Source organism: Scyliorhinus torazame, chromosome 3 (assembly GCF_047496885.1).
Source record: "Scyliorhinus torazame isolate Kashiwa2021f chromosome 3, sScyTor2.1, whole genome shotgun sequence".
Lineage (NCBI taxonomy): Eukaryota > Metazoa > Chordata > Chondrichthyes > Carcharhiniformes > Scyliorhinidae > Scyliorhinus > Scyliorhinus torazame.
The window spans coordinates 189,873,631-189,896,689 of record NC_092709.1 but is presented as its reverse complement, the minus strand read 5'-3'; the positions used below and the strand labels follow the sequence as shown (position 1 = coordinate 189,896,689).

At 51.4% G+C, this 23,059-nt stretch overlaps 1 protein-coding gene across 11 annotated transcripts in view; it reads right to left on the bottom strand.

Moving 5' to 3' along the window:
• The window catches only part of LOC140408856 (LIM and calponin homology domains-containing protein 1-like), a 566,047-nt gene that overhangs the window by 201,056 nt on the left and 341,932 nt on the right, over positions 1–23,059 (bottom strand). For all 11 annotated transcript variants that reach the window (XM_072496648.1, XM_072496651.1, XM_072496649.1 and 8 more), the window contains exons 6-7: positions 18,028–18,138; positions 4,999–5,194 (exon numbers count right to left, since the gene is read on the bottom strand). In XM_072496648.1, the coding sequence (XP_072352749.1) occupies positions 4,999–5,194; positions 18,028–18,138 (307 nt within the window). The remainder of the gene's footprint in view (positions 1–4,998; positions 5,195–18,027; positions 18,139–23,059) is intronic.

Sequence of the window (23,059 nt, the reverse complement as noted above, 5' to 3'; positions counted from 1 at the left end):
TGGGCCGGGCCGGAGAATCCCCACGACCGGGCAACGCCGCCCCGACGCTGGCACGTGATTCTCCGGCGTGTTTGGTGCGGCTGGTCCGCCAATTCTCGACCTGGGATGGGCTGAGCGGCCGCAGTTAAAACGCTGAGTCCCACCGGCGCCGTCCACACCTGCTCGCAGACGGCGGGAACTCTGCGTGCAAGGGTCGGGTGGCGGCCTGTGGGGGGGGGGGGGGGGGGGGGGGGCAGGGGGGCGCTGACCCTGGGAGGGGGGGGGCATCCGATGTGGCCTGGCCGCGATCGGGGCCCACCGATCAGCGGGCCGGCCCCTCTGTCCCCCGGCCTCTTTTCCTACGCGCCGGCCCCTGTACTCCTGCGCCATGTTGCATTGGGGCTGGCGAGTTGAAGGAGGCCACCGCGCATGTGCGCGTTGGCGCCAATGCCGGCGCCACTGCGCATGCGCGGACTTCAAGGCGCACAGTTAGCACCGGGATTGGAAGCTGGAACGGCGCGAACCGCTCCAGCGCTGTGCAGGCCCCCTGTAGAGGCCAGAATTACTCCTGGTAGCGGCCCATTCACGCCGTCGTAAAATGCGACGGCGCTTACGACGGCGTGGACACTCTGCCGCGGGATGGAAGAATCCCGCCCTATGTTCCTCATTGTGTGAGTGTCCAGAACCAGGGGTCACAGACTGAGGATATGGGATAGACCATTTAGGACTGAGATGGGAAGAGATTTCTTCACTCAGAGAGTGGTGTGCCTGTGGAACTCGTTACTACAAGAAGTAGTTGAGGCCAAAACATTGTGGGCGGATTCTCCATTGGCGGGATCCACCGCTTTGTCGACAGTGTACTCACGCCCGGGGATTTCCCAATGCCATGGGCATTCCCACAATGGGAAACCCATTGGCCGGCTGCCAGGACAGACGCTCCCACTGCCGCACCAGAAAACGGATGCGGTAGGACGGAGAATCCCTCCCTGTATGTTTTCAACAAGCAGTTAGATATAACACTTGGGGCGAAGTGGATCAAAGGATATGGAGGAAGGAGGCATTAGGCTATTGAGTTGGATGATCAGCCATGATCATAATGAATGGCAGAGAGGGCTTGAAGGGCGGAATGGCCTCCTCCTGCTTCTATTTTCTAAGTTTCTATGTTTTTTCTATACATTGGATGCTGGTCCTCCTGTCATGCTGCCTGCACTGACAGCCTCTGCCACTGCCTCCCAGATGGTTTGACAACCCTGCTACTGGCCCTCCGACACGATGCTCCTTCTCTCATTCACAGCATTGAGATGCTTGTCCAAGTCGGCGACCCAAAGTGAGGAGCAGGTCTGCGTGCTGCCATGCTTGTGAGGTGACTGGGAGTGAGTGGTGAGGGAGTGTTAAAAGCAGCTCCCCCTTTGTTAGCGGCGAGACACTTAGGCGCAAGTCTGGCGAATCAGTTGGCGAGACAGTGATCACAGTATCACAGAATACTAATGTGCAGAAGAGGCCCTTCGGCCCATTGATGCATGAAAGGCCTTGGCCTGCAAACCTAATCCAATTTGCCAGCACTTGACCCATAGCCATGAATGTTATGACATGCCAAATATTCATCCAGGTACTTTTTAAAGGATGTGAGGCATCCCACTTCTACCACTAAAGGAGGCGTCTACCACCTTCCCAGTCAGTGCATTCTAGACCATCACCACTCTTTGGGTAAAAACGTTCTTCCTCAAATCTCCCTAAACCTCCCACTCCTCACTTTGAACTTGTGTCCCTTGTAACTGACCCTTCAACTAAGGGGAACAGCTGCTCCCTTATCACCCTGTCCATGCCCCTCATAATCTTGAACACCTCAATCAGGTCACCCCTCAGTCTTCTCTGCTCCAGAGAAAACAACCCAAGCCTCTCCAACCTCTCTTAATAACTTAAATGTTCCATCCCAGGCAACATCCTGGTGAATCACCTCTGCACCCCTCCAGTGCAATTACATCCTTCCTATAATGTGGCGACCAGAACTGCATACAGTCCTCCAGCTGTGGCCTCACCAAAGTTCTGTACAGCTCCATCATGACCTCCCTGCTTTTGTAATCTATGCCCCGATTGATAAAAGCGAGTATGCCTTTTTCACCACCCTATAATAATAATAATAATAATAACAATTTTTATTCGTGTCACGAGGAGGCTTACATTAACACTGCAATGAAATTACTGTGAAAATCCCCTAGTCGCCACACTATGGCATCTGTTCGTGTACACTGAGGGACAATTCAGAATGTCTAATTCACCTAACAGCACGTCTTTCAGGACTTGTGGGAGGAAACCGGAGCACCCGGAGGAAACCCACGCAGTCACGGGGAGAACGTGCAGATTCCACACAGACAGTGACCCAAACTGGGAATCGAACCTCTGACCATGGCTCAGTGAAGCAACAGTGCTAACCATTGTGCTACAGTGCCGCTCTATTAACCTGTCCTTCTGCCTCCAGAGATCTATGGACAAAAATGCCATGGTCCCTTTGATTTTCAGAACTTCCTTGTGTCAGACCTTTCAAAGTATACTTTGTTCTTAAATTACTCTTTCCAAAGTGTATCATCTCCTTCTACTCCTTATACACCTATGATTGTGTGGCTAAATTCCCCCCCAACTCAATTCTCAAATTTGCTGATGACACCAATGTAGTGGGTCGGATTTCAAACAATGACGAGACAGAGTACAGGAATGAAATAGAGAATCTGGTGAACTGGTGCGATGACAATAATATCTCCCTCAATGTCAACAAAATGAAGGAGATTGTCATTGACTTCAGGAAGCGTAGAGGAGAACATGCCCCTGTCCACATCAATGGGAACGAAGTAGAAAGGGTCGAGAGCTTCAAGTTTTTAGGTGTCCAGATTACCAACAACCTGTCCTGGTCCCTCCATGCCGACACTATAGTTAAGAAAGCCCACCAACGACTCTACTTTCTCAGAAGACAAAGGAAATTTGGCATGTCAGCTACGACTCTCACCAACTTTTACAGATGCACCGTTGAAAGCATTCTTTCTGGTTGTATCACAGCTTGGTATGGAGCCTGCTCTACCCAAGACCGCAGGAAACTACAAAAGGTTGTGAATGTAGCCCAGTCCATCACGCAAACCAGCCTCCCATCCATTGACTCTATCTATAATTCCTGTTGCCTCGGAAAGGCAACCAGCATAATTAAGGACCCCACGCACACTGGACATACTCTCTTCCACCTTCTTCCGTCAGGAAAAAGATATAAAAGTTTGAGGTCACGTACCAACCAACTCAGGAACAGCTTTTTCCCTACTGCCATCAGACTTTTGAATGGACCTACCTCGTATTAAGTTGATCCTTTCTCTACACCTTGCTATAACTGTAACATTATATTCTGCAGTCTCTCCTTCCTTCCCTATGTACGGTATGCGTTGTCTGTACAGCATGCAAGAAACAACACTTTTCACTGTATACTAATACATGTGACAATAATAAATCAAATCAAATCAAATCTCACACTTTTCAGGGTTAAATTCCATCTGTCACTTATCCGCCGATTTGACCATCCCATCTATATCTTCCTGTAACTCAAGACACTCAACCCCACTGTTGACCACCAGACCAATCTTTGTGTCATCCGCAAGCTTACTGATCCTATCCCCCACATAATAATCTATGTCATCTATATAAATGACAAACAATAAGGAACCCAGCACAGATCCCCCTGGTATGCCACTGGTCACTGGCTTCCAGACACTAAATCAGTCGGCTATCATCACTCTCTTCTCCTACCGCTATGCCAATTATGAATCCACCTTATCAAATCACCCTGTATCCCATGTGTATTTGCCTTCCCATGTGGGACCTTGTCAAAGGCTTCCATGTAAACTACATCACCTACACTACCCTCATCTATACACTTGGTTATGTGCTCAAGAGATTCAATCAAATTTGTTAGGCCTTCCTCTGACAAAGCCATGCTGATTATTCCGGAAGGATAAAACCTTGCCTCTCCAAGTGGAGATAGATTCTCTCCACAAGTGAGACGCTTGTGGGGGCTCATTTTCAGCACTAGGTGTCGTTAAAGGTGGGCCGCAATCTCGCCAACACGGCCATCGAGATACACCCCACCAATCGCACCAAAAATCACACTTAGAAATGTTTCTGTTAAGTCGCACCCACTATCTAGGACAAGAGCTGTAGACGCTTCATTTCCTAAACTCAATCATTTTAAGTGAGTGTTTTCTTTATTTTCATTAGTTAAGATTACATACTTTGCAATTGTGTCTCTGCTTTAAAAAGTGTCATTGGTATCTCTGTTTTTCAGTTTAGGCTTTTACTGGACTTGCTTATGTAAAGCACGAAAATCGTTATAATTGATAAAGAAGATTGTAAACAGCAGGACAATTCATTTAGCTTTTTTTTCAATGGTTATTCAATCACATACAGTTATTGTCAAATATCACCTTTCATAGATTAGATTCACATGCATATCACATTAATAGGTCAGTTATATTTCTATCTACATCAATGTAAGCTGTTTGGCATTGTATCAACACAAGCTACAGCGTGTAATTTGGTGCCAACCTGCCCAGATTTAACTCAGCAAAGTAGTATGCACCCTCCAGGAGATTGTCTCACATTACTCCAGTTTCATTCTTGCTGGTGTACAATTGAAGCCCAATGTGAAGCATTGTTTAAAATTTGTTATGTTAGCAAAGATTACAAGCTGCCATTTAAACAGCATTCTAATGGCACCAAGCAGATTTCTGTGTATATATACAGGTATACTACGTGTTCAGCGCAGAATTGTCCCGCATCTGAGAGGAATATGGAAGATGCCTGTATAACTGAGCGCTGCTGGCACCAAGTAAGTCTGAAGTACAGTGATGAACTATAGTCCCATATAGCCACTCACATCATTATAGATTTATGCTGTGCACTCATAGCGGTAAACAGTCCCAGGCATATAACCACTGCTGGATTTGCATGTAGCAGATACCCTCCTGGGACATTATCTCGACCTACCGTCACTACTTCCTCTAAGTATCACCTCTGGTGATGGAGTCTGCTGCGACCGTGATCCAAATGAATCCAGACTATCAAAGGAATCATCCCTGGTATGTCTGGGAGGCGACAGGGAGTCACTGCGTTCAGAGTCCCAGCTGTCAATGTAGCCACTGTCACGGATGCTTCGTTTTGGACTGTCCGTGTCCTCCAGCTCCTGGTAATAGGCAGAATATGAAATAACTCATTATGAAAGACATTGATTTTTTTTTAGAAATTACTTACCCCAGTCTCCAAGGGTTAAAAGAAGGAAACATAAGCAACGACTCAGACACCGTTCTCCATTTGTGTAATATGGTCCAAAGACTACATTGGCTATGTTTGGTACAGCTGTGTACTTTCCAACTTCATCGTTCTCCAACTAAATTATCCTTTCGTTTTCAAACAGCTCTCCAAATAGTGACAATCAAGTTGTGCCCTTCACCCATTCACACAAACCCTGCCTGTGGGCATTCCGAAGGTAGAGTGACAATTTGTGGACTGCAGTGTAACGGAGTTTGTGCTCAACTTTCTCGACAAAATAAATTCCTGGATTAAGGAGAAATAGCTTTCAGAGGTAATCAGCAATGAAAATATGCAAAAGCTTTTCCTCTTTCATTATAAAAAAATAATTCCAGCACTTTGCTGCTTGCCAGCGATTGGCTTTAAAGGCTATGAACGCACTTGCATCTGACGCGCATGGTTGGAGCATTGAGAACAATCGCTGCCTTTCACAGTCCCTGATTATAAATTCTTTCCAAGGCAAGGAGCCCATACTAAACACTGAAACTCTAGCTCAAGGAAAGGTCAATGGAAGCCATCCTATGCTACACTCAGCCCAGGACTATAATATATCCCTTGTCTCAATTAAAGACCACTTTAAAATTAATTGCTATAGCAAATAACCGATCAGCACGCGTATGTTCAAAAAAGGTCTCAGTTTCATCTTACAAAAGTATATGATTCTGGATTACTTGTGACAATTTAATCATGTCATTTTCCATGACTGGAATAAAAGTTATGCCTGATATCTCACCACACCGGTACAAAGTTTAGAAACTGCACACGATTAAAATACAGTAGTGGCCTTGTTCACTTCTCTGCTCATATCACGTGGTTCAACGATCTAGTTCTTGTCCCATTTTGTTCCAGTCATTATCTACTTCACAAATATGTTTATTTTAATTCTCAGATTAAGAAAGTTAGAATTACACCAAGTGATGAAACTATATCATTGTGAACATTTGAAATGTTTTTAATAACTCACTCAGTACCTCTTTAAAAAAAACATGGATATGAATGAAAGCAGTATTTGCCAAATTTACTGTTATTCAGTGTTGGGAGTGAAACAAATTTCACTCTCCCACCAATTCTGGGAAAAGCATAAAAAAATAAAAAAAACTGGTGTTAAAAATGTTGAAATCACTGGAAGTATTCATCATGTAGGTTCAAAACTACTTACATAACAACCTTGAAATTATTTTTGGGGATATTATTGTATGAACACCTGATAGGTTTGGATCAAATTCTTTGATCCACTATTCTAATAGAAGTTGCTGTACTGCTGCCACGGTTACATTTGATATGATTGAATTTGTAATGAATACATCAAGAATGTGTGAAATAATATCATACAGCATCTTTTCCACACCTGAGTATTTTTCTTCCTCTATAATATTAATTTAAAAAGTTTTATATGAACTTTTCCCATATTGTGTTAATAACATGATTACACAAGTGAAAATAAACAGTACATGGGGTAAAGTTAATAGTCCTGTACAGTAATTGTAACAACGCATGGCAGTACAAACTTCCAGCATTAAAGAAAAACATACATGCACGCACAGTCTCACTCACACACAGTCTCACTCACAGAAACACACACACAGTCACACGTACACACACCCACAGTATCACTCACACACACGCAGTCTCACTCGCAGAACCACACACAGTCACACACACAGTATCACTCACAGAAACACACACAACAGTCACACATACACACAGTCTCACTCACACCCACAGCACAATTCACACATAGTCTCACTCACAGAAACACACATTGTGGTGGTATGTATTAGGGGTATTACAGTACCCTGTGATGCCGAGAGGCTATTGGTTGTCAGACACTGGGTCCTGATTAGATCTGCCGCCTACTGGCTCCACCCAGTAAGGCGGAGTATAAGAACCCGGGTTCTCCCAGCAGCCGCATTCTGTAACCGAGCTGCTGGGGAACAAGTCTGCGTAATAAAGCCATCGATTGACTTCATCTCATCTCGCCTCGTGAGTGATTGATTGTGCTACACACATACACACACACACAGACACAGTCTCACTCACAGAAACACACACGCAGTCACACACACAGTCTCTCTCACAGACACAAACACAGTCTCACTCACAGACACACACACACAAAAACAGTCTCACTCATGGACACACACAAACACAGTCTCACTCACAGACACACACAAACACAGTCTCACTCACAGACACACACAAACACAGTTTCACTCACAGACACACACACAAATACAGTTCACTCACAGACACACACACACAAACACAGTTTCACTCACAGACACATACACACACACACACATATATTTTCTCACTCACACACACACACGACACGATTCAGCCACCGCATTGCCCCCGACTCTGCAGGTGAATGCTGTGAGCCCCCTGATGCGACCATCAATTCACTCGAAGACACGTGGAGAAGTAAACTGTGGTTTTAATCAGCTTAGAACTGAGCCTGTCTGTGACCGGTACAACACTGAAGGCGGCCCCGAAGGTCAGCAGCTCTTATACTTCCTGTAAAGGGGGTGGAGCCATGGACGGAGCCTGTACATGCCCCAACATATCCCCTGTGGGTGAAGCCACACAATGGCCCATAGGTAGAGCCCACAGGGTTAGTAACATAACACAGTGCACTGGTGAATTATCAGTAATTATACATTCACCACATTCACCCCTAGATTAAAAAATGAAATCCGGCGGGGGTGACGGGCTCATAGATTCAGTCGGTCCGGTGCCCGGATCGTACGTTGCGACCGCCAAAGCACTGGTGTTGCAGCCGCTTCGGGTGGCTGTGGAAGTGGGTCCGGAGCAGGCACAGGCGTGGACTCCGGGAGCGGCTCTTCCGGAGCTTCATTCCTGTGGACCGGTGCGGCGGGTGTGAGGGAGCGCAGGAACCATATAGGGGTGAGGGCGCTGAACATGGGAGGTTGGACGGGACATAGCGTGGGGGATCCAGTAGTAGGAGTGGTGTTGGAGCCAGCGGGCGCCAAGTCCCGGAGGGAGACGGTATCTTGCCGGCCATCGGGGTGTTCGACGTACGCATAGTGTGGGTTGGAGTGCAGGAGCTGGACCCTCTCTACCAAGGGATCGGTCTTATGGCTCCGAATGTGTTTTCGGAGGAGGACTGGACCCGGTGTCATCAACCAGGGCGGAAGCGAGGCCCCTGAGGTAGCTCCCCTAGGGAAAACAAACAAACGGTCATGAGGAGTCTGGTTTGTGGCTGTGCAAAGGAGGGAGCTAATAGAGTGGAGCGCATCGGGGAGGACCTCCTGCCAGTGAGAAACTGGGAGATTCCTGGACCACAGGGTCAGTAGGACGGTCTTCCAGACTGTCACGTTCTCCCTCTCCACCTGCCCGTTTCCCCTGGGGTTATAACTGGTAGTCCTGCTCGAGGCGATGCCCTTACTGAGCAGGTACTGACGCAGTTCGTCGCTCATGAACGACGAGCCCCTGTCGCTGTGGACATAACTGGGGAAACCAAACAGGGTGAAGACACTATGCAGGGCTTTAATGACAGTGGGGGTGGTCATATCAGGGCAGGGGATGGCAAACGGGAAGCGGGAGAACTCATCTATAATGTTAAGGAAGTACGTGTTGCGGTTATTGGAGGGGAGGAGCCCTTTGAAATCGATACTGAGGCGTTCAAAGGGCCGGGATACCTTTACCAGGTGGGCCTTATCCGGTCAATAGAAGTGCGGTTTACACTCCGCACAGATTTGGCAGTCTCTGGTTATAGCTCTGACCTCCTTGGTGGAGAAGGGCAGGTTGCGGGCCTTGATGTAATGGGTGAGCCGGGTGACCCCTGGGTGGAAGAGGTCATCGTGGATAGCCCGTAGTCGGTCATGTTGCGCGCTGGCGCATGTGCCGCGGGACAGGGCATCCGGGGGCTCGTTGAGCTTCCCAGGACGATATACTATATCGTAGTTATAGGTGGAGAGTTCGATTCTCCACCTCAAGATCTTATCATTCTTGATCTTGCCCCGATGCGTATTGTCAAACATGAAGGCAACCGATCATTGGTCGGTGACGAGGGTAAACCTCCTACCAGCGAGGTAATGCCTCCAGTGCCGTACGGCTTCCACGATGGCTTGGGCTTCTTTTTCGACCGAGGAGTGTCGAATTCCGGAGGTGGTGAGGGTGCGTGAAAAAACGCAACCGGTCTGCCTGCTTGGTTGAGGGTGGCAGCGAGAGCGACCTCTGAGGCGTCACTCTCCACCTGGAAGGGGACGGACTCGTCCACCGCGTGCATCGCAGCTTTGGCGATATCCGCCTAGATGCAGTTGAAGGCCTGGCGGGCCTCGGCTGCCAGTGGAAAGAGGGTGGCCTTAAATAGTGGGCGGGCTTTGTCCGCATACTGGGGGACCCACTGGGTGTAATAGGAGAAAAATCCAAGGCACCTCTTAAGGGCCTTGGGACAGTGAGGGAGAGGGAGTTGTAGGAGGGGGCGCATACGGTCAGGGTCGGGCCCTAGGACCCCGTTTTCCACGACGTGGCCGAGGATGGCTAGCCTGGCTGTGCGGAAAACGCATTTGGGCGGTTTGGAGAAATCGGTGGAGGTTGGCGTCGTGATCCTGCTGATCATGGCCGCAGATGGTGACATTGTCCAAGTACGGAAACGTGGCCCGCAGCCTGTACTGGTCCACCATTCGGTCCATCGCTCGTTGGAACACCAAAACCCCGTTCGTGACGCCAAAGGGGACCCGGAGGTCCTCCGGGCGGATTGGGAGCTGGTGGTATGCAGACTTCAGATCCACTGTGGAGAACACGCGGTAGTGCGCGATCTGATTTACCATGTTTGCAATCCGGGGAAGGGGGCACGCATTGAGTTGCGTAAACCGGTTAATGGTCTGGCTGTAATCAACCACCATCCGGAACTTTTCCCCGGTCTTGACGACCACCACCTGAGCTCTCCAGGGGCTATGCTGGTCCCTATGACCCCCTCCCGCAAGAGACGCTGGACCTCGGACCTAATGAACGTCCTGTCCTGCATGCTATACCGCCTGCTTCTGGTGGCTACTGGCTTGCAATCGGCGGTGAGGTTTGCGAAGAGAGGGGGGGGGGGGGGGGTCGATTTTTAGGGTCGCGAGGCTGCATATGGTGAGCTCCTGAGGTTGCACTGGAAGTCAAGTCCCAAAAGGATAGGAGCTCAGAGGTCTGGAAGCACATATAGTTGAAAATTAGTGTACTCAGCGACCTGTATCGCTCAGGTTGCAGTAGTGCACCCTTGGATTTGCACCGTGTGCGACCCAGAGGCGAGGGATATGGTTTGTTGCGTCGGGAATTTTGGGAGCGAGCAGTGTCTTACCATGTCCGGGTGAATGATGCTCTCTGTGCTCCCGGAGTCGAAAAGGCAAGGTGTCTCGTACCCGTTAACCCGGACGGCCATCATGGAGCTCTGGAGGTGCTTAGGTCGCGACTGGTCCAGGGTGACTGCGCTGAGGTGAGGGTAGCCGGTGGCGTGATCGGAAGTGCTGGGGCGGCCCTGCGATGGCTGTCCGTGTAGGTTGTACGCGTAGAGCGGCGTAGCAGATGGCGGCCAAGATGGCGGCCCCCGTTGGTCGAGCGTGGCGGCGGTGAGGAAGATGGCGTCCAAGATGGCAACCCCCATGGATCACTCGTGGCCGGCCGCGTGGGGGAGGATGGCCAAGATGGCAGCCCCCATGAGTCACACATGTTATGCGGAGGCGGAGTCGGCAGACACGCTGCCACCTTGCGGGGTCTGCGGGCCTGTGAGTCTGTGGATCGGGTCTGTGAGTTCGAGTTCTTAGACCTGGCCAGGCAGACATTGGCGAAGTTTCCTTTTCGCCTGCAGCTGCTGCAGTTCGCGTTGCGGGCTGGGCAGTGCAGTCGGGGGTGTTGGGACTGGCCGCAAAAATAGCAGGGTAGCCCCCCATGATGGGCGGGCGGCCGCGCGGCACAGGCCTGGGGTAGTCTCGGGTCGGGAGCACACGAGGGGGTCGGGTGATCGGCCGGGAACGCAGTAAGGCTCGGAAAAGCGGCCTCCAGAGAGGTAGCCAGTTTTACCGTGTCGTCCAGGTCCTGGGCCCCTTTTTCGAGCAGGCGCTGTCTTACATAGTTCGATCGGACCCCCGCCACGTAAACGTCTCGGACAGCGAGCTCCATGTGCTGAGTGGCCGTAACGGCCTGGTAGTTACAGATGCGCGCGAGGGCTTTGAGGTTGCGTAGGTAATCATCCAGCGACTCCCCGGGATGCTGGCGGCGAGTGGTGAAGATGTGTCGCGCGTATACCTCGATCACAGGCCGCACATAGAGGCGTTCGAGTAGTGCGAGGGCCTCTGTATAGGAAGCGGCTTCGTCGAGCTGGACAGAAATGCGATGGCTCACCCGTGCGTGGAGGAGGCTCAGCTTCTGTTGATCAGTGACGGATGGCGTAGACGACGCGGCGAGATAGGCCTTGAAGCATCGAAGCCAATGTGAAAACATTTATTTTGCCTGTAGATCGAGTTCCAGTCTGTTAGGTTTAACGGCTGATTCCACAGTAGTATTTTAAGCTGATTAAATTGATGCGACCATCAATTCACTCAAAGACACGTGGAGAAGTAAACCGTGGTTTTAATCAGCTTAGAACTGAGCCTGCCTGTGACCGGTACAACACTGAAGGCGGCCCCGCAGGTCAGCAGCTCTTATACTTCCTGTAAAGGGGGTGGAGCCATGGGCGGAGCCCGTACATGCCCCAACATATCCCCTGTGGGTGAAGCCACACAATGGCCCATAGATAGAGCCCACAGGGTTAATAACATAACACAGTGCACTGGTGAATTATCAGTAGTTATACATTCACCACACCCCCCAAATCGGGCTCTGTGTCGGGCGCCGAGCTGATCGCGAGACACTTGACTCACTCTGCCTGACGCAATCTGGAGCACTCATTCGCTGGGAGTGATCCAGATAGATATTAAAATGAGCCATTACCCGGATGCCGTTTTCACCCGGTGCCAGGGAGTCAATGGCCATGCCTGCGAGACCTCAACCGGGTGCCGTTTAGCACTGGTTTCCACAAACGTCGACCAGGCGTGATGGCATCTTGGGGGATCTTGTACGCCATTAGAGCCCATGGGTGGTCGATGACAGGGCAGGGTGGTACCCTGGCACCCCCCCAGCACCCATGTACATTGACACTGCCAGCCTGGCGCCCTGGCAATGCCAAGGTGCCCAGATGGTAGTTCCAAGGTCTCTCAGTCGAGCCTGGAGCGACCCTGCCCATGGAGGGAGGGGGGCAGTGATGGGGAGTTCAAGGCGCCCTAAAAAGGTTAGGTGGGATGAAGGGCGGATGGGGGCCCTGAAAGGGGGGTAGGGCGCCTGAAAAGGAGGGTGGGTAGGGGGGCTGCTGTTCAAAATGGTGCCCTGATCAAAGAGGATCCGGTCCTGCTGGCAAACTCAGCTCACCAGTGCAAGAAATCAGCCTAAGTGTGGCCTCAATGCGGAGAAACTCCTTGAGGCCCAAAAAACTGACAAAGTGCCTGTGACTAGCAGGGCGAGTCTCGGTGCTGCAGTTGCCAAGAAACACCTGCCAAACAACTTAGATTTATTTCCGCTGAATTGTGCCCACAGTCCCGCACACAGTCAAAAACACACACAAACACAGGCCACAATATGGGAACAGAATATCTTGAGGCAAAAAACGAGAATCTTGCCAGGTGAGATCTTGTTTTCTGAGTTTCCACCCATCACCCTCCCCTGATGCTCCGCCCCCAATGGGCCGACCCAATGGTCGCATGTCCTCACAGTTTTCGGGGCCTAGCCCAGCGGCTGCGGACTGTGTCCAGCACCGCCCCAGCCAGGGGGAGCTGTTCCGCTGGCCAGGGAGGCTTTGGCGGGGGCTGGGGAGACTGGTGGGGCGGTGGTCCGAGGCTGACGAGGGGGGGTTACAAGAGGTTACAGGAGGCATGATCTGGCAGGCCGGGTCCGCGTGCAGCTGGCGCCATGTTGTACGACGCCGCCGCCGAAGGTCGCTGCCGTGCGCTTGCACAGTCACGGACCCACAATTCTCCACCGGCAGGTAAAGCCGGGGGCTTTACATGGCGTGGCTGCTAGCCCCCCCACCGGGCGGCGTTTTGGTGCGGGGGCGCCACCTACCTTTTCATTGTAAAACTAGACACTTCCTCTGAACATAGCCACAAAATCGGAGAACTCAGCCCTAATTGTTAACGCTGGCGCAGATTTTGCTGATCCATGACAGCAAAACTGGCGATGCACCAGGACTGATTCTGCTACTGTCAAGGGGCTAGAAACGGCACAATGTGGAACACAATTGATTCTAATGGTGCCGGATTTGCCGGTTTCGCGATTCACACTCAGGAGGCAGACGAGCTGCAGCTGCATATAAACACTGCACTCCCCACACACACCAGCCAACAAGATGGTAGCGAGGAGAGCGGCACCCTGTTTCACGGATGCCGAGCTGGAGACCTTCCTGGACCTGGTGCAGGAGAGGCAGATGACATTGCACCCTGGCCTGGGAAGAACACTCAGCTGGCCGCAGGTGGCAGGTGCGGTGAGCGCCGTGGGCAACACCGTCCGGACCGGACAGCCATGCAGCAAAAAAACTGTACCATCACCTCAGGGTGCCAGGGTGAGTCGGCAGCACTGTGCCCCTGGCACCAACACCCATCCCACGCACCTATAACCCTACCCCCCCCCCCCCCCCAACCTGAGGGGTGGCCGAACCCCCACCCTGCACCACATGTCACTACCCATACCGGCCAGCAATGCCGGGTGCCCTGGCCACTGAGGCCATCACCTATCCACCTCCTGGGCTGGATGCGTCGGACTGTCTAACACTTCCGTTTTCTGTTTGCCCCCCCCCCCCCCTCCGCCCCACCCCCAAGAGAAGGCTTTCCACAACTGCCAGAAGCAGGAGCAGGCAGGAAGGGAACTACTGGACCTGCAGCCCTTCACAATGGCAGAGCAGAGGGCCCTGGACATGGTCGGTGGCCTGGAGAAAAGGGAGGTCGCCGGAGTGGAGGTCGGCCGTGGACGAGGAAGTGAGACCCTGCTGAGTTGTGGTTCCCTGGGATATGTGTGTCAACGCCGCCCCCCATCTCCCCAAACCACCCCCACAACACCCTCACCCCGAGATGTCGCCAGCAATGTGTGGCACCAATTGCCCGAATCTTCCATTCTCACAATGTCATCACTACTCAGAGGTGGTAAAGTTCTAGACACTCTATCATAGAACTGCTTTTGTTTTGCTTTAATGTTTTGCATTTCCTGCAGTACCACTGCATTCTCCTCCTTCTTTGCCAAGTATGGAAGTGTGGTACACAATCTTCTACTCATGACTAACTCTGCTGGCGATCTACCATGTGATAATGGTAACGCTTTGTAACATGATTTCACGAGATATAAATCAGATTGACTGTCCACTGCTTTCTGTAATGATTATATTACAATATGTACACTTTTTTCATTAAGATCTGTGGAATCTACGCATATGAGCATCGCCATTTCATTATTTCACACGTACCATGGAATTGGTAGGTTCTTCCATCTTCTTGATAACTTGTGGTTTTGTATCTGATACGGGTGGTAGGTTAGAAATGAGATTGATATGCAGGTCTACATCTTCAGCAATTTCGCTACTAATAGTTTGTATTGGTGCTTTAGATAATGCATCTTCTTTAAATTGTATTTCATGGGCAAATGGTGGTGCACTAAAACCTGTGAACACATCGCTGAATTTGCTGATAATGTTCTCAGAATCGTTGGAGAGTTTATCCAATTCTTTGTGGATGCTATATACCAACTGCACTTGACCTAATTCTTCACAGGACTGATCACCAAACCCTCGGATACAATACAGAATGGGACGGAACAAACTGTGTTCTTCACCACCACACTCAGGTCACATGTACCATAACATTTAATGTTTGAACCATTATAATCTCTCAGATATTTTGTTATTTCTTCTAATCGGCTGAATTTTTAGATTTTTTAAATCAGTCAATGTTTATGTGTTACCAGTGTCTAACTTTAATCATGATGTGGAGATGCCGGCGTTGGACTGGGGTGAGTACAGTACGAAGTCTTACAACACCAGGTTAAAGTCCAACAGGTTTGTTTCGATGTCACTAGCTTTCGGAGCGCTGCTCCTTCCTCTTCATTCACCTGAGGAAGGAGCAGCGCTCCGAAAGCTAGTGACATCGAAACAAACCTGTTGGACTTTAACCTGGTGTTGTAAGACTTCGTACTGTAACTTTAATCAGACCACTTCAAGTGGTAGCAGCCGTTTGACCTCATCGACCGCATTTTTTAAAAATGGAGTATCAGTGTACATTTTTTGAAGTGCTGGAGAATTTTTTGATGTTGCCAAACAATTATTCTTTTCTGTTATTCATCCAACAAACAATGATGTTTCATCACTGTTTTCCACTGTGCTGACTGATCTGGGGTTGAGCTGAGAGTAACAATTCTGAGCAAAGTGATTTTCTTCTTTGCATCTGGAACAAAGCTTGCCAAACGCGGGACACTGCCTTAATTTGTGTCTTTGACCACATCTTTTACACAGAAATACTTTGGCCTGATCTTTAACCTGTTTGTTGGTGTGCAAGGAGCTGCGGGAACTTGCCTGTCTTTTTTCAGAAGTTTCTCACCTTTTTGATAAAGGGCGGCAACCGGAGTGCTTTCCTCCAATAAGATGCCGCCATTACTGAGCAACATTTTAGAATGCTGTGCTGCTAGCTCGTGAACCTGACAAATCTTAACTGTTTGTTCCAGAGACAGCTCCGATTCCCTCAGCAACCGTTCCCTCAGCTTATTTTTAGTCAGACCAAACACAATCTTGTCCCGAATCATGGAAGATTCCACCACAGAAAAATTACAGGTTTTAGCTTTTAACTTTAAATCAGTGATGAAATGATCTATGGACACTTCTGTCTTCTGAAAATGTGATTTAAACACACTGGGCGGGATTCTACGGTCAGCGACACCGAAATCGCGTTCTGCGATCGGCCGGAGAATCCCCGTTCTGCGATGATCCGCCAACTCCAAAGTGGCGTACTTGGAGAGTACGGCGCACGCCGTAGCGACAGCCTCAGGACATTGCCTGAAGCCCGCCCCCGATGCTCCGCCCCCTACTAGCTGAGTTCACGACGGCGTCGGTTGCGTGTGGTATCATCCGTCAGGAACTCGGCGTGGCGGCTGCGGACTCAGTCCAGCGCCACCACAGTCGAGGGAGAGCCGATTTGCAGGTTTTTTTTTCCAGGGGCTGGGAGCATTGTGGGGGTCATCCGGGGCACGCCAGCCAGCCAAAGGGGGGGCACTATTTCACAGGCTGGGTCCGCGATTGGCCAGTGCCATGTTGCACGGCGTGGCCGCTGCAGGCTGCCACCGTGTGCATGCGCGGCCATGGACCCAGCAATTCACCAGGCCGTATCGGTAGCTAGAGCAGGGTGCTCTATGCTGCTGCATGCTAGCCCCCAGCCAAACAGAGGATCAGTGGCCGTTTACGCCACTTTTTCTTTAGTGAAACCCCACAGCTCCCACGCCGGTGTGGGGACATAGCCTCAAAATCAGAGAATCCAGCCCATAGTGCACATAAATTGAATTCTTTCTGAGGATGCAATGTGCATCAAATCTTCGAATTACTTTGTTAAAATCTTTACTATTTTCATTGTTTGCAAATTTAAATGTATTAAACGCAGGAATTGCTTTGGGCCCTGCTGCTGTTAGCAGCATCGCTCCCTGACGTGAATCTAATAGATCTTCTACCTTTACTGCAATAAGAAACAGATTAAATTGTTGTTTAAACGCTTGCCAGTTGCTGTCCACATTACAACGAATCTCAGATTATTGGTGGCTTCAAAAACTCCATGTTCTTAACTCTGGAAGTCTGCAAAATCTTCAAATCTCTGTGGACAGAGCTGATAGTTTTTTTCTCAGTGTTTAAAACCATACAGTCCTGATACCATGCAATGTTCTTGTCAGATGGCCTGAGTTATATTACAAGAACACTTGTAGCTAAAGCTATAAATGATTTATTAACATTAACTGTAGGTCAAATATATACAAAACACAGATGAATAACAGTATGATCATGCTGTGATCTCTCTTCCAAATCTCCAGTCCGTCTGAGGTCTCCAGACTCTAACATTCACTTATATACGAATGAAACTCCCCGTGGTCAGTCGGTGAATTGCAACACACCCATGATATTACCACAGCTGTCTCACTCTACTATGCAGATTTTCAAAACACTGATCCCGCCCACAATGCGCCCGTCTTGCGAGATCGCGATAGATCTGAGAAGCATGGGGAGCCGAGTAGATCATGGAAGAATCTCCCAGCATTTACTGGCCACGCCGCCTTTCGGGAGCAATGCAGCCAGTAGATCGCGGCCACTGTCTCTCACACACATATACATAATAATAGTAACCTTTTATTGTTACAAGTATGAAGTTACTGTGAAAAGCCCACACACACACACACACACACATGCACAGGGCAGGATTCTTCTTCCGGCACACTATTTTTCTCGTGCGACCCGTCCTCGCCGGCAACGGGGTCCTCCTTCCCGGCAATGGGCCAATGGAATTTCCCATTGTGGGTAACCTTACGCCATCGGGAAATCCGCGGGTGTGAGCATGCTGCTGGCGAAACGGAGGAACCGGCCAATGGAAAATCCAGCCCACAGTCTCTCACACCGTCACACATACACAAACATAATTGAAATTTAAAATTCATTACCTTTTGGATCAGAGACAAAAGTCCTTCAAATTCTTTCAAGTTCAGTGTCGGGCCATTGTAGGATGTGCAGCTGTTTGCTGTTTTTCCCAACCAGTAAATAGTAATCAGCACCTAAGAGGTATAAACGATTTTAGTGAATTATGATGCACAGTTTTAGTAATGCAGATTCTCTGGTTCAGAGACTAAAGTGCTCCCCCCAGCAGAGGATCGCTAGGAGCACCAGGGAGACGTGATCCCATCTATGCAAATGGGCCAGCACACAGCCCGTGTGCATCCCAGCTGAGTCCCAGTGTCCAGGCGTGTGATTCGCTGGGGTCAGGATTGCCATTGTGAGCCTGACAAGCTGAAGCAGCTTTCGATTGCTCCACGCACCTCAGACTCATTCAAACACCACACTTCCTTGATGTGGACAGTCACAGGATGTTGGACGCCATTGAGGAGGGACACCCTCTTCCCCAGGGTGGGGTGGAGATACCAGCCAGCTGTAATGAATCAAGCATGGGATGAGGTAGCAGATGCAGTGAGTGCTGGCAGCTTCACCAAGGGGACCAGCATACAATGCATTAAGGAGATGAATGACCTCCTTTGAGCAGCTCGGGTGAGTAACCACCTGTGTGATCTGGCATCGCTCCCATTCTTGACACTTGACAAATGCTGCCAAACCCTTATATGCCAGTAACACTCCACTGTCCAGCATGTCCCACAGAACCCACCCTCCCGGAATCCCCAACACACGTTCTGCCCTCTTTGGCCAGGTGCCTTGTCCACATATGCTACCAGATAGAAACTCTCCCCTGAAACTGACATGCTGCCATCTCACTGTGTGCTTCCTGTGTCCCCAAGGACAAATAGGGCCATAATCAAAGGAAGCATCAGAAGACAGGTGGGGCATGTGCATGATATGGCCCACACTCCCTTTGAAGAGAAGGCCATGGAACTCATGGCCGAGGAGCGAACAATGGCTCACATGGAATTTAGCATGCCCAAAGAGGTGGGAGTCCAATGCAATTTTATCCAGATGTCCTTTTCCAAGTGAGTCTTTCATCTCCCACAACCCTGTCTTTCCCAAGATCTGACTCCATGTCCTTTGTCTTCCAGGATCCCTATGAGACGAGGTTGGGCTGTTCAGGGTCACAACCCTCCATCCAGACCCTCAGAACATCCCGGACAAGATCTCCAGGAAAGTCACTCAATTCTTGGCACTGCTTTCACCAACACCATCCACAGCGCGTAGACTATCATCTTGGTGGGGCATGTTAGCAGTCAGGCAAATGGGTCATCTCTTGTGAGCACCATACACATGCTGCAGCACATCGGGTGGAGGCAGGACACCCAAAGGAGGGGCTGGTCGGAGGGCTGCCTGATTCCAGGGAACAGCTGCCACCAAGACAGATGTCGCACCTCTGGAAAAGATTATCCCATCACTGGTGCAGATGCAGATCCAGAGGTGGATCTGTACAGATCCTGCAATTAATGGTGGTAGGGGTTTACAAGGCTGGCCCTGGAACAAATTTGGAACTGTGGCTATGCATTTCTAACCCAACATTTAGCTATGTACAAGTTTGTCAGAATTATTTACAATAAGGAAAAAAAAACAACTTTTTTTTTACAACAAAATTCTTGCTTTCTCGGTGTCACGCGGATTCCACGAGTCGAGCGGGCGGTCTGGTCTTCCTCGTCGATTGCCTCAGCCCCGGTGGTGGTGCAGGTGCTGGCTCGGGCACTGTCGTCTCCGGGAGCGTTGCGCTGTTTGTTTCTGTTTTACTCCTGGGCGGGCACGGGAGGAGAACCGATCCCCCCGGGAAGGGGGCAGTCATGGGGTGCGCCGGCGGCAGGGAGAGGGTGATCGGTGTTGGGGGTGTGTGTGTGTTGCCAGTGGGCGCCAGGTCCCGCAGGGAGACCGTGTCCTGTCTGCCGTTGGGGTACACCATGGAGGCGTACTGCAGGTTCGCGTGGAGAAGGCGAACCCTCTCGACCAACGGGTCCGATTTGTGCGCCCGCACATGCTTCCGGAGCAAGATGGGTCCTGGGGCTGCCAGCCAGGTCGGCAGCGACGTTCCGGAGGAGGACTTCCTAGGGAAGACAAGGAGGCGCTCGTGAGGCGTTTGGTTAGTGGTGGTACACAGCAGCGACCGGATGGAGTGGAGGGCATCCGGGAGGACTTCCTGCCATCGGGACACTGGGAGATCTCTGGACCGTAGGGCCAGCAGGACGGTCTTCCAGACCGTACCGTTCTCCCTCTCTACCTGCCCGTTCCCCCGGGGGTTGTAGCTGGTCGTCCTGCTCGAGGCAATGCCCTTGCTGAGCAGGAACTGACACAGCTCGTCACTCATGAAAGGAGGACTCCCTGTCGCTATGGATGTATGCGGGGAAGCCGAACAGTGTAAAGGTGGTGCCCAGGGCTTTAATGACCGTGGCCGCTGTCATGTCGGGGCAGGGAATGGCGAAGGGGAAACGGGAGTATTCGTCCACCACGTTCAGGAAGTATGCGTTGCGGCCAGTGGAGGGGAGGGGGCCTTTGAAATCCAAACTGAGGCGTTCAAAGGGACGGGAAGCCTTGATCAGGTGCGCTCTATCCGGCCTGAAAAAGTGCGGTTTGCACTCTGCGCAGATGTGGCAGTTCCTGGTGACTGTACAGACCTCCTCAACAGAGTTGGGGAGGTTGCGGGACTTTACAAAATGGTAGAATCGAGGGACCCCGGGGTGGCAGAGGTCCACGTGGAAGGCTTGGAGGCGGTCTATTTGTGCGTTGGCACATGTGCCGCGGGATAGGGCATCGGATGGCTCGTTCAGCTTTCCGGGACGATACAAGATCTTAGTTATAGGTGGAGAGCTCGATCCTCCACCTTAAGATCTTGTCATTCTTAATTTTGCCCCGCTGTGCATTATCGAACATAAAGGCTACCGACCGTTGGTCAGTGAGGAGAGTGAATCTCCTGCCGGCCAGGTAATGCCTCCAATGTCGCACAGCTTCCACTATGGCTTGGGCTTCCTTTTCCACTGAGGAGTGGCGGATTTCTGAGGCGTGGAGGGTCTGGGAGAAAAAGGCCACGCGTCTGCCCGCTTGGTTAAGAATGGCCGCCAGAGCTACATCAGATGCGTCGCTCTCGACCTGGAAGGGGAGGGACTCGTCGATGGCGCGCATCGTGGCCTTTGCGATGTCCGCTTTGATGCGGCTGAAGGCCTGGCGGGCCTCTGTCGACAGGGGGAAGGTAGTGGACGGTATTAACGGGCGGGCCTTGTCTGTGTACTGGGGAACCCACTGGGCGTAATACGAAAAGAAGCCCTGGCAGCGTTTCAGGGCTTTGGAGCAGTGGGGGAGGGGGAATTCCATAAGGGGGCGCATGCGTTCGGGGTCGGGGCCTATCACTCCATTGCGCACTACGTATCCCAGGATGGCCAAACGGTTCGTGCTAAAAACACATTTTTCCTCGTTATATGTGAGGTTCAGAGCGTTAGCGGTCTGGAGGAACTTTTGGGGGTTGGCGTCGTGGTCCTGCTGATCGTGGCCGCAGATGGTTACGTTGTCGAGATACGGGAACGTGGCCTGCAACCCGTGTTGGTCAACCATTCGGTCCATCTCCCGTTGGAAGACCGAGACCCCGTTCGTGACGCCAAATGGGACCCTTAGGAAATGGTATAGCTGCCCGTCTGCCTCGAAGGCTGTGTACTTGCGGTCACCTGTGCGGATGGGGAGCTGGTGGTATGCGGACTTGAGGTCCACGGTGGAAAAGACCTTGTACTGTGCAATCCGATTGACCATGTCGGATATGCGGGGGAGAGGGTACGCATCTAGCTACGTGTACCCGTTGATGGTCTGACTATAATCTACGACCATCCTTTGCTTCTCCCCGGTCTTCACGACTACGACCTGGGCTCTCCAGGGACTATTGCTGGCCTGGATTATGTCTCCCTTCAGCAACTGCTGGACCTCAGACCGGATAAACGTCTGGTCCTGGGCGCTGTACCGTTTGCTCCTAGTGGCGACGGGTTTGCAATCCGGGGTGAGATTTGCAAACAAGGACGGCGGTTCAACCTTGAGGGTTGCGAGGCCACAGATAGTGAGTGGGGGTATTGGGCCGCCGAATTGGAATGTTAGGCTCTGGAGGTTACACTGGAAGTCTAATCCCAGTAATGTGGGCGTGCAGAGTTCGGGGAAGGGCGTAGAGCCTATAGTTCTTAAACTCCCTCCCTTGCACCGTTAGGTTCGCGATGCAGAAACCTTTGATCTCTACTGAGTGGGATCCTGCAGCTGGGGAAACCTTTTGCGTGCTTGGATGGATGGACAGAAAACAGCGTCTTACCATATCTGGGTGAATAAAACTTTCCGTGCTCCCGGAGACGATCAAGCATGGCGTCTCGTATCCGTTGACCAGCACCGTTGTTGTCGTCGTTTGGAGCGTCCGGGGCCGCGATTGATCCAGTGTCACCGAAGCCAGTCATGGCAGTAGTGTCGCGGCATTTTCTTCGGACCCTGTGGAGCCGTCTATGCTGGGGTCCTTTGTTGTCAACCAAGATGGCGGCGTCCATGGATCGCACGCGGTCGGGGGTGGACAAAATGGCCGCCCCCATGAATCGCACGCGGTCGGGGGTGGACAAAATGGCCGCCCCCATGAATCGCACGTGGCTGGAGGGTCACACGATGGCGGCGCCCATCCTCCCCTCGTGGTGCCCGGGACCCAAAATGGCGGCGCCTGCGGGTCGCACATGGAACGCTGGGGGGGTTGGGGGGGGTTCGGGATCTGTTGTCCTCGTTCTTCTCCGGGGATTGCGGCGACCCCCCGGGACCGGCACACTGCCGCGTAATGGCCCTTTTTGCCGCAGCTTTTACAAGTAGCTGCGCGGGCCGGGCAGCGCAGCCGGGGGTGTTTCGCCTGCCCGCAAAAGTAGTAGCGGGCCCCCCCGGGATGGTCTGGCGCTCTAACCACGCAAGCTTGCGGGGGGGTGGGGGGTGCCGGAGAGTCGGTCACAACGGGGGTCCACGGATCCCAAGGGGCTGCCGCGCGGTCGGGGCCGTAGGCGCGGGCGTTTT